General features: G+C 59.2%; 1 protein-coding gene across 2 annotated transcripts; it reads left to right on the top strand.

Moving 5' to 3' along the window:
* The first annotated feature begins 4,452 nt into the window (after positions 1-4,452).
* Positions 4,453-11,090, top strand: ZNF853 (zinc finger protein 853). 2 transcript variants are annotated; one of them, XM_021086072.2, is made up of 3 exons: positions 4,453-4,616; positions 5,429-5,546; positions 7,703-11,090. In XM_021086072.2, the coding sequence occupies exons 1-3, from the start codon at positions 4,605-4,607 to the stop codon at positions 9,763-9,765; spliced, it is 2,193 nt and encodes a 730-aa protein (XP_020941731.2). In that variant the 5' UTR covers positions 4,453-4,604; the 3' UTR covers positions 9,766-11,090. The 2 variants fall into 2 exon arrangements, with proteins under 2 accessions (XP_020941731.2, XP_084872635.1); XM_085016509.1 differs by having other exon boundaries at positions 4,481-4,616; positions 5,424-5,546.
* The last annotated feature ends 1,274 nt before the right edge of the window (positions 11,091-12,364 follow it).

Here is a 12,364-nt window from a genome sequence, read left to right as displayed (position 1 = left end):
CATTAAATGTTATGTTGAATACTTTGAGAAGTCTGCTGTTTTCCTGAGTGGACTTTCTGGGCCTTAGGCTGACCGAGAGTCCACTGTCTTGTAGTTGCAGCATCTGGAACACATCTCCTCCAAGGCCACACGGTGGCCGAAAAGTGAGATGCAGGGGACACACCAGGTCTCGGGAGCTTGGGCTTAGAAGTCGTGTGTGTCACTTCCTTTCATAATCCCTTGGCCAAAGTAATCCTTTGACCCTGATGTAGCTGCATGGAAGACCCGGAAATATAGGGGAGCATTTGGAATATTTGTTAAGCCCAAAGGGTCTCTATTACAATGAGAAGGAGAAAGACACGGTGTGATGCAATGAGAGAGAGAGAGAGAGAGTAAGAGAACCAGAGGCGAGGCCTGGGTTGGAGGTCCCCAGGCACCCACACTTCTGAGCAGCTGACGTCCCCAGGCCACCCAGACGTCTGACCAACCGGCTACAAATGCAGGGGTTCCTGTGACCCACGTGGGTTCCATAAAGCATTAGAGCAACTCACAGAATTCAAGAAAGCGCTATACTTATGACTATCAGTTTTATTATAAAGTCTACGAATCAGGACCAGCCATGGGGACATGAAGAGACCCCCGGTCTGGGAGAGTCTCTCATCTGGAGCTTTCTGTATCCTCTCTCTGTGGAATCAGAATTGCATCCCTCTCCTCTGTTCAGCACCAACCAGGAAGCTCAGGTGAGCTCAGTGTCCAGAGTTTTTGTTGGGGTTTCATTAACTGGGCATGACGGACGGAATCATTGGCCATGAAATTGGCCTAATCTCCAACCCCCCCCTCTTCTTCCCTTGAGGATGGGTTGATACCGTTTGCTCAAAGCTTCAATCCTGTCATCACATGGTTGGTCTTTCAGGTAAGGCTAGCCTCCATCCTGAAGCTATCCAGGGGTCCAGCAGGAATAACAAAGACATTCCTATCCCGGGGAAATGCCAGGGGTTTGAGGCCCTATCCCGGAAAACGGGATAAAGGCCAAAGCGTTGCACAACAGGAGGCTGGAAGGGAAGTATGCATGTGTCTGTGTGATTACAAGAGTTATGGAGGAGTTCCCGTAGTGGTTCAGTCGTTAACGAATCCGACTAGTGAACCATAAGGTTGTGGGTTCGGTCCCCGGCCTTGCTCAGTAGGTTAAGGATCTGGCGTTACTGTGAGCTGTGGTGTAGGTCGCAGACGAGGCTCGGATACCAAGTTGCTGTGGCTCTGGTGTAGGCGGTGGCTACAGCTCCGATTCGACCCCTAGCCTGGGAACCTCCATATGCCACGCGAGCAGTCCAAGAAATGGCAAAAAAGACCAAAAAAAAAAAAAAAAGAGTTATGGAGTTCCCGTTGTGGCACAGTGGAAATGAATCTGACTGGGAACCATGAGGTTTCTGGTTCAATACCTAGCCTCTCTCAGTGGGTTAAGGATCTGATGTTGCTGTGGCTGTGGTGTAGGCCGGCAGCTATAGCTCTGATTAGACCCCTAGCCTGGGAAACTCCATATGTCGCGAGTGTGGCCCTAAAAAAAAAGTTAAATCTTCACCTTCCCAAGTGAAGATTTGGGAACTTGACATCCTTCCTTAGTATTTTAAGCATGTTATTTAGAAATATGGCAAGAGATAGCCAAAGAAATGGGGTGGACTCAGAAGTGAGGAGAAATTACTCTCATTGCTACAGATTTCATAGACCAATTTGACTTAACTCGACTTGAATGGTTGTTACCTTGATTAAAAAAAAAAAAATTAAAGGGATGGAGTTCTCATTGTGGTGCAGCAGAAACAAATCCGATTCGTGTCCATGAGGACATGGGTTTGATCCCTGGCCTCGCTCAGTGGGTTAAGGATCCAGTGTTGCTGTGAGCTGTGGTGTAGGTCACAGACGCAGCTCAGATCCCAGATCCAGTGTTGCTGTGGCCGTGGTGTAGGCGGGCAGCTGTAGCTCTGACTCGACCCCTAGCCTGGGAATGTCCACGTGCCGCAGGTGTGGCCCTAAAAAGAAAAATAAAATTAAAGGAAAAAAGAAGAAAAAGAAAGAGTGGTTGCAGTGGAGCCAGGTGCTCAGGTGTGGACAGGAAAGATGCTCATAGGGAGAAAACCGCTGATCTGGGGAGACACCTTCCTGCAGGGTTGCGTTTCGTAAAGGTGAGTGATGAGCCTGAGGAAGGAAGCAGAGCTTGTAAAGGCAGCGGACTGGGAAGACGGGGGCGGGGGCGGACTGAGGGTGTCCTCCCAGCAGCCACTGGGGAAACGTCCATAGTTGCCTAGAGGTGGAAGAAGCTGAGAGATTTATTGCCGTGGAGGTCCCGGGTGACCTTAGAAGGAGCTATCTGGGTGGAGTGATGGGGCCACGGCCAGGCTGCAGAGAGGGAGGAGGGACCGGCTGGTGGGGAGAGAGAACCACCATGGGGCCTCCCTCCAGGAAATTTGGCCACCAAGGGCAGGAGAGAGGGGATTGCAGGTTTTTAAGATGGGAGGGCCACGAGAATGAGCAAATTCTGTTGGAAAGACACCAGCAGAGGGGGAGTGAGTGGATCCTCTGGGCCGAGGCCTCCCAGGAGGCAGAGACAGCTCTGCTCTTGGCCCTCCTGGGGGAGGGGAAGGTGTGTACCTACTCTGTGCAGGGGGGAGACGATCCCTTATCCTCAGACACCCGGCTGGCAGGGGGCTGTCACCACTCTGCAGGTGGAAGGCAGTAATCTGCCTCATCCCACAGCTAGAAGAGCCCACCTGCGCCCCAGGAACCCAGATTTTTCTGCCTCCAAAGGTAGGCGCTTGCTGCACATGTTCCCCTGGGGAGGTAGATGCGGCCTCTGCCCTCTGGGCCTCCTCGTGTGTCCCGGGGAGGCACGGGGGTTAGGGGGGTGATGGGTGTGTGTGTGTGGGGGGGTGAAGCTGCCAGACAGAGTACAGGCTTTTCAGGCCTGGGCCAGAGGAGAAGCCCCAAACTCCATTGCCTGAGGACCAGGAGGAAGCAAAAATGGAACTAGGGGGCCACATGTGTGGCAGCTTTGTGGGTGTGGAGACGGTAGGGGGGGGAGGGGTCTGTGACCATGAGGGCCCAATGGGGCATCCAGTGGGGCATCCCTCTTCACTTCAGGAGCAGCTCTCTAGGGCCAGCTTTCGGCTTTTTCGAGAGAAATCTGGAGTTCTCGATTTCACTGTGAACTCCTCTCGGTTGGAGAGAACAGTGCAGCAAAGGAAGGGGAGGACATTGACATGGAGGGACCCCTGACCAGCCAGGAAGCCGCGAGGCAGGTCCAGGGAACCTGCTGCCACGCTCTGCTGGGTAGGGGACTGGAGAGGGCAGAGCCTGGGGGCGGCGCAGGGGGACTGACCACCGGGCCTTGTGCACAGAGGAAGCAGGCAGGGGGCGCGGAGAGGGGCGAACTTAGCAGCCCTCCAGTTGGCCAGGGTGGCCAGAGGGGTAGCCCCGACATCCCCTTCTGGTCCTCTGGGGTCTACTCCCACCGTCCTGGCTGCAGCAACTCTGCTGTCCCCTGCCTGTCCCCGCCGCGGCATGTCCAGGAGGAGGGATCCAAGGTGAGGAGGGGGGCTTCTTCGGGGTCTGCTCGGCGGCCGGGGACGGGGCTTCCTCAACTGACTGTCATCTAATCGAGTGCTAGTTAAGTCCGATCCGTGCCCCGGCCCGGGGCGCCCCGAGGCGCGCCTGCCCTTCGGGGGGCGGGTGGCAGGGCCGGCGCTCTTCGCTTCCCCGGCACTCCTGCCGCGATCGTCGCCAACGCCGGCGCGGACGCGCGCACCCAGGGATGCGGCGGAGCGCGCTGCGCTCGGCCCCCGCCGGCCCGGCTCCCGCCCCCCGCGCGGGGTGAGTGGCCGGGCCAGGAAGGGTTAAGCCCACCGAGCTCACGGCTGCCTAGAGCGGCGGCGGCAGCGGCGGCGGCGGCGGCAGCGCCGGGGGCCGGGGCGCGGGGCCGCGCGGGCGGCGGGCGGGGGACAGGATGCGGATGCCGGGGGGACTTCCTGTGCCGGCCCCCGCCGCCCCCGCCCCCGGCCCGGCCGCTGCCCGCACGGACGCACGGCCGGCCGGACGCACGCTCGGGCGGGCGGGCGAGCGAACGGGGACCCCGGCCCGGCCCGGCCGCGGCGCCCGCCCCCCGCGCCGCCCGGCGCAGGCCGCCCGCCCGGCCGCGGGCTCCGGGCACCTGTGGCCGCCGGCGGGCCCCGGGCTGAAAGGACAGCGGTGTCCCCCGGCCCCGCCGACCTCGGGCCGGGCCGCCCACCCGCTCCGCCCTCGGGGCCGCCCCAGCGCCGGCGATGGTCCCGCGCCGCCGGCCCTGAACTGGCGCTGGTTCGGGGCTCTGCCTCCTCCCGCCCTCGCCCCAGGGAGCCGGCGCCAACTTCTCTAGAACTCCGCTCTTCCCCTTCTTTTGGCCCAGGGCGACCTCGACAACCCTGACGGCGGCAGACCCTCCTGAGTGACCAGAAGGGTCCCCGGGCGGCCGGCCGCCTCCTCGGGTCCTTCTGGATGGAGGCGCCTCGGGAAGGAGCTGGCTGAACGCTTTGGCCTTCACCTTGCAGCCCCTGCTGACCACACCTCCCGTAGCGCAGAGGCTGCGCGAGGAGCAGGAAATGCTGTACCAGGTGAGGCCCGGCGAGGAGGACAGCTGCCTGAACCTAGAGACGCCTCGCTTAAGAGGTTTTGGAGCGGATTCTGAAGGCCAGAGGGACCTGTTAGGAGGCGAGGGAGGCCTGGGTGTGGGGACACCTCTGCAGGGGCCAGAGTGGACGCAGGAGGGAGGTGGCGAACCCTCCAGACCTCAGGATCGCCAGGGCACAGGGCCAGGCCGGCAGTCCGCCAGGTCCATGGCTGGTGCTCTGGAAACCTGCCTTCCTGGGAGCTGAGGTGGCACCTGGACGGACACTCATGGCCTGGAACCTCTGGCCTGCTGGTGGCCTGGGAAGTCTGGATGGGACAACCCCCCAGAGCAGTCTGGAGGCAAGAGACCAGGGAACTGAACAGACACGTCCATGCTTTGAGGGGTGGGAGATGTGGGCAGGTGGGGATGGGGGACTGTGCAAGGGTCGCTCTGTTTACTGCACACTTCCCCAAATGTCCCTCCTGGGGTGGGAGCTGTCCACTTTGGTGAAGGTCCGACTCCCACCGTCACCTCTCGGTCGAAGCACCTGCCCAGGCTGCCCCTGGGCATGGGGCTGAATGTGGGCCCTGCAGAAAGTCAGCAGAGGGAGGACCCCTTGTGCAGAGCAGAGGGCCCTGGGAGGCAACGCGTCCCTGTCCTGGCTGCATCAGCCTCCTTTCCAGGAGGAGTGAGGCTGCCGGCTCTGGGGGGAAACCAAGGCGGAGGGGAGGGCTCTCAGGCAGTCAGTGCCCCTGGGGCCGGGGCTCCCAGCACTCCTGCCCATCTGAACACCTTCCTTCCTTCCTCTCAGCACAGCCGGCTCCGGGGGATCTCAGTCTGACAGCCAGGATGGAGGTGGGGCCGGCAACCAAGACCTTCAGGCCGGAGCTTCGGTGTCTTAAAGATGGGGGCCCAGGGCCTGACACCCCCTCAGGTGAGGGGCTGGGGGGGTGGTCTAACCTCCTAAACGGGGGAGATGGTCCTGAGGTCCCCAGCGAGGATCCTTCGAGGGCCCTGAAGGGTGGCGGGCAGCCTGCTGTCTGGAGGGGCGCCCACCTGGCGGTTTCAGGGCAGGGAAGTCAGGCTGCAGTCTTGTTGGTGAGGGGCTGCCTGGCAGTGTGGACATTCTCAGCTCCTGCCCCCAACCGGGATATGCGCTGGCTGGGCCCTGCTGCTGTTTCCCCAGCGCTCAGGAAGCCTTCATTGTCCTCCCACTTGTCCCGGGCTCCCGACCCCAGTTTATAGATTGAATTCGGGGGCCAGGGCCCCTCTTGTCATTAGCCTCGTGGCTTTCCTTTTCCCTGTGGCCTCTGACCGTGGCCACTTTTCCTTGACCTCTGCTTCCATCCATCTTTCTCCTCTCTTGCCCAGAGGCCAGTGTGGCCCTGCAGAACCTTCCAAGACCCCCTCTCTCTCTGGGACCCACTCTGAGTGAATCTATCCTGGTGGCTGGCCTCCCACTCTGTGCTTTGAGGGCGCTGAGGGAGGGGCTGGGGCAGAGTTGAACGGAGCATGAAAAGGACCAAGAGCATCGGAGGGGTTGGCCGAGGATGTGTGGACTACACTAGGAGGCTTTCGGCTTAAATATTTAACTGACAAAAATCTTGCAAGGGCAGACCCATCAGATGACACTTAATTATACATTTACTAAAACATCGTCGCTGACATTTAAAATGCCATAAGAAGTTGAGCTTGGCCATATGGCCAAGCGCTGTCCTGGAGATGTGAGGTCGCACACAGAGGCGTGATGCCTTCCTGCCACTCCCAGAGGTGGTAGGAGAAGGGATTTGCTGAGCGGGCAGGTGTCCACGGCTCTCTTGTCTCATTTCCTGCACACTCCCGCCTGGTGTGTGTGCGCGTAGGAAAAATGCATTCGCCCATCCATCAGCCTAAGCAACGGTTATTGGGAATAGTGCCTTAAAAGGGAAGGATTTACCTGTGGATATGCTGTACCTTTTATTAAATCAATATGTTCCTGGAAACGTGGCAAAGGTTTTTATACATCGAACCCTTGCTTTCCATTATAAAATTGAAAATAGGATGCTGTAGGAAGGACAGATGTGGAAAGCAGACTGGGGGATGGAGACTGCCTCTTCGGATTGTCTGATAACACAGCAGGGATGCTCAAAGTGAGAAATTACAGGAGGCTGTTGTGCAGAAAGTGAAACACAGCAATGGAGTGGGTCCTGTCCAGCAGAGCTCACAGCGCTGCGTGCGATGCTGGGGCTGCAGGGTCATCCCCGCCCGTCTCACATTTGCCCCCGAAGGGATTTATCTCCATCAGCAGATGGAGAAACTCAGGTTCCCAGAGGTTAAGTCGCTGACTGGTTGCCTTGATGACTTGGGGCTGTTAGTCCTTTCCGGTCCAGAATAACAATCTCAAACACTTCCAGCCTAAAAGCTCTTTCAGATGGAGCTAGTTGGAACCTCGGTATTTCCCAACTGCTTGCTGATTTTCAAACTAATTCCTAACCCTAGGGAGAGGGATTTGTCAAGCACCCACTAGGGGTTACACCAGGGCCCTTCCTGCTTCACTCCTTAAGCTCGTTTATAGACAAGGAGGGTTCTGAGCCTGCAGGTGGTTGGATAGCTGCTAACTGGTAGGATTAGCCTGAACTGAGGACTTCCCACTCGGAAATATCGTGTTCTCTCGGCCACTTTGCTGGCTTTTAGAAGCAGCTGCGGAAACACTTCCAGGCGGCCTTACCGAAACTCTTTGTCATGTACAGAGAAGGCGAGTTTGATTGGTTTAAGATGTGACCCTGACGGAGGTCAGAGTTCAGCACAGCTTGTGGCTTAGCTGTCGGAATGGCCGGTTCACTGATTCCTACTGGATGGAGGTTAAGCACAAAGGACTTCTCAAAGAGTGGTGCTGGGGAGCCCCAGGCACCCACGGTGATGTCACCACTGAGACCTAAGCTTGGAGCCATTGTCACTTGGTTCAGTGTTTTTGGGGTCCTTGCTGAGAGCTCAAGAGTGTATCCTAGAGTGACTGTCCATGGGGCTGGGTAAGAGGGGAGACCCTGGGGTCTGGTCCAGACAGCTGCTTGAAGATCTTTCTCTCCTGGCTTCCTGCCATTTCCACTACAGGTGGCAGCGGTGGGAGTGAGAGTCAGCAGGAAGAGGAGGCGCAGGAGAGGAGCAGCAGCCCATCGCGGCCAGCAGTCTCAGCCCGGAAGGGGGCCTGTGAAATGGCTAAGAAAGCCCAGCCAGAACAGCAGGACTTGCAACCCCAACAATCAGAACAGCAGCCAGAGCTGCAGCAACAGCCACAGCAGGAGCGGCTGCAACAGCCACAACCAGGAAACCAAGTGTTGGGACATCAGCCAGCATCACAGCAGCAGCAGCAACAGCGAGATGGGCAAGAGCAGCCGCCTCCATCACAGCAGGAGCTGCAGGAAAAACCCCAGTCTGTGCAACAGGAGCCACTGAAACCACAGCTGCAGCCAAGGCAACAGAGGGAACGGTTACAAGAGCAGAACGAGCAAGAGCAACAGCTGTCACAGCAACCGGAGGAACAGTTAGAGCCACAGAAGGATGGGCAACAGCAGCTGCCTCAACAGCAGCAAGAAAGACAGGGAAAGGCCCAATCTGTGCAATATGAGCAGCAGAAACCACTGCCTCAGCAGATGCAAAAGCAGGAACAATCACAGGAGCAGCCAGTGCAAGAGCCCCAGCTGTCCCAGCAACAGCCGGAACAGTCACAATCACAGCAGCTGCCACAGCAACCGCAGCAGATGCAACAGCAGAAACAGCAGGAACAGCCACAGCCGCAGCCGCAGCAGCAGTTACAACCACACGAACAGTTACAGTTGCAGCAGCAACAGTTACAGCTACAGCAGCAGCTGCAGCAGCAACAGTTACAGCTGCAGCAGCAGGAACAATTGCAGCAGCTGCAGCAGCAACAGTTACAGCAGCAGCGGCTGCTGCAGCAGCAGCAAGAACAATTACAGCAACAGCTATTGCTGCAGCAGCAAGAACAGTTACAGCTATTGCAGCAGCAGCAAGAACAGTTACAGCAGCAGCTGTTGCATCAGCAACAGCTACAGCAGCGGCAGCTGTTGCAACAGCAGCAAGAACAGCTGCAGCAGCAGCTGCAGCCGCGGCCACTGGAGCCAGAGGAGGAGGAAGAGGTGGAGCTGGAGCTCATGCCAGTGGACCTGGGTTCTGAGCAGGAAGTGGAGCAGCAGCGGCAGGAGCTGCAGCGGCAGGAGCTGCAGCGGCAGCAGGAGCTGGAGAGACAACAAGAGCAGCGGCAGCTGCAGCTCAAACTGCAGGAGCAGCTGCAGCAGCTGGAAAAGCAGCTGGAGCAGCAGCAGCGGCAGCTGGAGGAGCAGCAGGAGGTGCAGCTGGAGCTGACCCCGGTGCAGCTGGGGGCCCCGCCGCCAGAGGTTCAGCTAGAGCTGACCCCAGTGCAGCCGGAGCTGCAGCTGGAGCTGGTGCCCGCCGCGGGGGGCGGCGGGGCCGCCGTCCCGGGGGCGCCCGCCGCGGTCGTGGTGGCCCCCCCGGGGTACGTGGTGCTGCAGGAGCTCATGGTGCTGCCCGCCGTGTCGGCGCCCTCGGTGGTGGCCATCCCGGGCCCGGCGGGCAGCGCGGCCCTGATGCCGGCCCGGCAGCGGAGGCGGCGGCGCGCCCGGGACCGGCCGACCATCTGCGGCGAGTGCGGCAAGGGCTTCAGCCGCAGCACGGACCTGGTGCGGCACCAGGCCACGCACACGGGCGAGCGGCCCCACCGCTGCGGCGAGTGCGGCAAGAGCTTCTCGCAGCACTCGAACCTGGTGACGCACCAGCGCATCCACACGGGCGAGAAGCCCTACGCGTGCCCCTACTGCGCCAAGCGCTTCAGCGAGAGCTCGGCGCTCGTGCAGCACCAGCGCACGCACACGGGCGAGCGGCCCTACGCCTGCGGCGACTGCGGCAAGCGCTTCAGCGTCTCGTCCAACCTGCTGCGCCACCGCCGCACGCACTCGGGCGAGCGGCCCTACGTGTGCGAGGACTGCGGCGAGCGCTTCCGCCACAAGGTGCAGATCCGCCGCCACGAGCGCCAGCTGCACGGCGCCGGCCGCTCCCGGGGCCTGGGCCTGCTCCGCGGCGCGCGCGCGGCCGCCGGCGGGGCCCCGCGCTCCGAGCCGGCGGCGGACAAGGCACCGTGAGCCGGGGGCGGGGGCGGAAGACCGGGGCTGCGGTCGGGGAGGGCGCCGCCTCCCGCCACCGGGCACGCGCCGCGCCCGCTGGGACGTCTTGAGCCCAGCCCGGCGTCCCGGGCCACCCCGGCCAGGCGCTGGGAAAGGGCTGCCATCCGTCTTTCGGGTCCGCTGAGTGGTCGGCCGGATTCATCCTCAGAGACGTTCCCCAAGGGAAAGTCGACGAGGCTAAAACAGCACAGATGTTGCACATCAGTACAAACAGCACAGCGCTCAAATTCGTGGTCAGGTACCTACAGGTAAGAAGTCGACCGAAGGCTCCCCCCGGGAAAAACTGGACTTACTGGAAATGAGAGCCACAGGCGAGACCTTCCCATGACAAGACGAGACACTTGGTGGCATCCGATGCAGATCGAACAGTAACCAGGGAAGCCACTATCCGTGGTGAAACGCACATGAAAAGGATTTGGCCCTGGCGCAAATGATTTCAAGGGAAAAAAAATAGGAGAATAAAGGAAATTTCTCTGCACTACGTAGAAAACGGATCGAGGCATTAAATTGTCCTCCGTGGCGTTTGCCTTGAAAATACTTTCTAGAATGAAAATTCAGGGTGGATATAATCCTGATTAAAATGTTTGTGTTCGTAAACACAGGGTCAGAGTGTCCGCTGGGTCAGTGTGCAAATGCCAAGAAGTCCACTCTGGGTGATGGTGACACCTTCCCTCCGGGGCCACCCAGGCAAGCCTCCAGGGCCGGCTCTAGGCTTCTTTTCCTCAGCGTTCCCAAGCCCACAGCAGCTCCCAGAGGTCGTTTTGAAGAAGACAGGGTGGCTGGGGAGAGGGCCTTCTGGGAGTGCTGTCCGAGGTCCTAAAATGTGGCCCCTCCATCCCCCAAAGAGCTGCAGGGAGCCCCACCCTGGCCTCCTCTCTCAGATGCGTGTCCAGGGACCGAGCCAGGGTTCTCCTGGGCCAGGCTTTGCAGAGGGCTGGCCTGAGCAGCTGGGGGTCAGAGGGAGAATGGGGGGGTCAGAGGGAGAATGGGGGGGACAAGGATTGGTGGCAACAGAAATGCTATTTATGACAGTTTTGAAAAGGCCTGGGGTCTGGAAGAGCAGCCGCCATTGCTGATGCCTTGTGGGAAGGCAGGATGGGGGGGGGGCACCTGTCACCTCGGGCCCCAAGTGCTTCCTGCTCCTGATGCCCCACGTGTGGCTCTTTAGATGCTGCCCCCTCCCCTCCCTGCTTCTCCTTTACTAACACAGCCTGCCGCTTTTTACAAATGTGTTGGTAAGTGAGAAACCACCAATGAAAAATCAATAAAAATGAGGAAATACATTGTCCTGTCTTTGTGTTTTCACCTCTGGATTTATTTATTTATCTTTTTCTTTTTAGGGCTGCACCCAAGGCATATGGAGCTTCCCAGGCTGGGGGTCGAATCAAGCTGCCACTGCCAACCTACACCACAGCTCATGGCAATGCCGGATCCTTAACCCCTTGAGCAAGGCCAGGGATGGAACCCACATCCTCACGGCTACTAGCCGGGTTTGTTTCTGCTGAGCCACAGCAGGAACTCCCCGCCTCTGGATTTTATGGGACTGTAACTTTTTCCTGGTTGCTCTAGAGGCAACTTAGTATTCAGGCCTTTCCTTCTAGCCTGAGGAGCCTTGGCAGGGGATGGGTGAATCTGATAAAACCCTCCTGGGAAGGAAGGGGCCGGGTTTGGCAGCTCCTCAGGACAAGCTCTGCAGCAGTCCAGTCCAAGAGGAGAGTGGAAGGCAGTGACAGCGGCGGGTGTGCTGGTGTGGAGGCCCCTTGGAGGAGAGTTGTGAGGCCCAGCAGGCCCCTCCCAGCCCTGAGACCCCTTGGTTCCAAGACTCAACAAGTCACATGCTCTCAGATCCCCTTCTTAACGTTCTTGTGGCCCGCTATTATGCAGCTTTTGCTTCCAACAGTCCCGCCCTCAACTCTCCTTCGCTGGATGACTCGGCAGCGGGGTGTGGGGGGCTGCTGGAGCCCCTTGACCCCTGGATTCAGGGAACTGAGCCTGCCTGAGGAGTGCCTCCCCAGTGGTGGCTCTGCCCCATGAGAGGCAGATATGGGAGGAGGCTGCAAGCCAAGCTCTCCCCCTTCCAGTCAGGACAGCTCAGAGATGTGAATTACACCTAAGTTGGCCTGTGGGATCCCAGCGAGGCATCTCTGCAGGATTTTGCTTGAGGTCTCACCTTTCCTTTGCTTCCTCTCCTGTCCCGTCTCACTTCCCTAACTGCGACACCCTCTGGGAGCACATAAATCCTGGTTTCATGGTTGCTTCTCAGGAGCCCCCTTAAGACTGATGGTGTTGACTGATGGTCTTAGGAAGTGGAGTCCGAAGCGGGGACCCTGGGCTTGGACCGCTCGCCCGTCGGAGCAACGGGTCGCCCTTGTGGGTGGTGAGCCCTGGCTGCGGTACTGATGGACAGGACAGGATGCCAGGGGAGAGGGGATGCCCCAGCTCGTGAAGCGTCTTGAGCGCCCGAGAGCTGAGAGAGAAATGGTTATTACAATGGAAGTGGTTGGTTTTGCTGTGCCCCCTTAAAGCCATGACGAGGGAGTTCCCAGATCAATGGAAA

The sequence above is a fragment of the Sus scrofa genome, chromosome 3 (assembly GCF_054392235.1).
Source record: "Sus scrofa isolate SSC_HxYL_T2T_F1_AM1 chromosome 3, Sscrofa_HxYL_maternal_Yorkshire_Landrace_v2.0, whole genome shotgun sequence".
Taxonomy (NCBI): domain Eukaryota; kingdom Metazoa; phylum Chordata; class Mammalia; order Artiodactyla; family Suidae; genus Sus; species Sus scrofa.
Note: the sequence above shows the minus strand (reverse complement) of the source record. Positions and strands in the feature narration are given on the sequence as shown.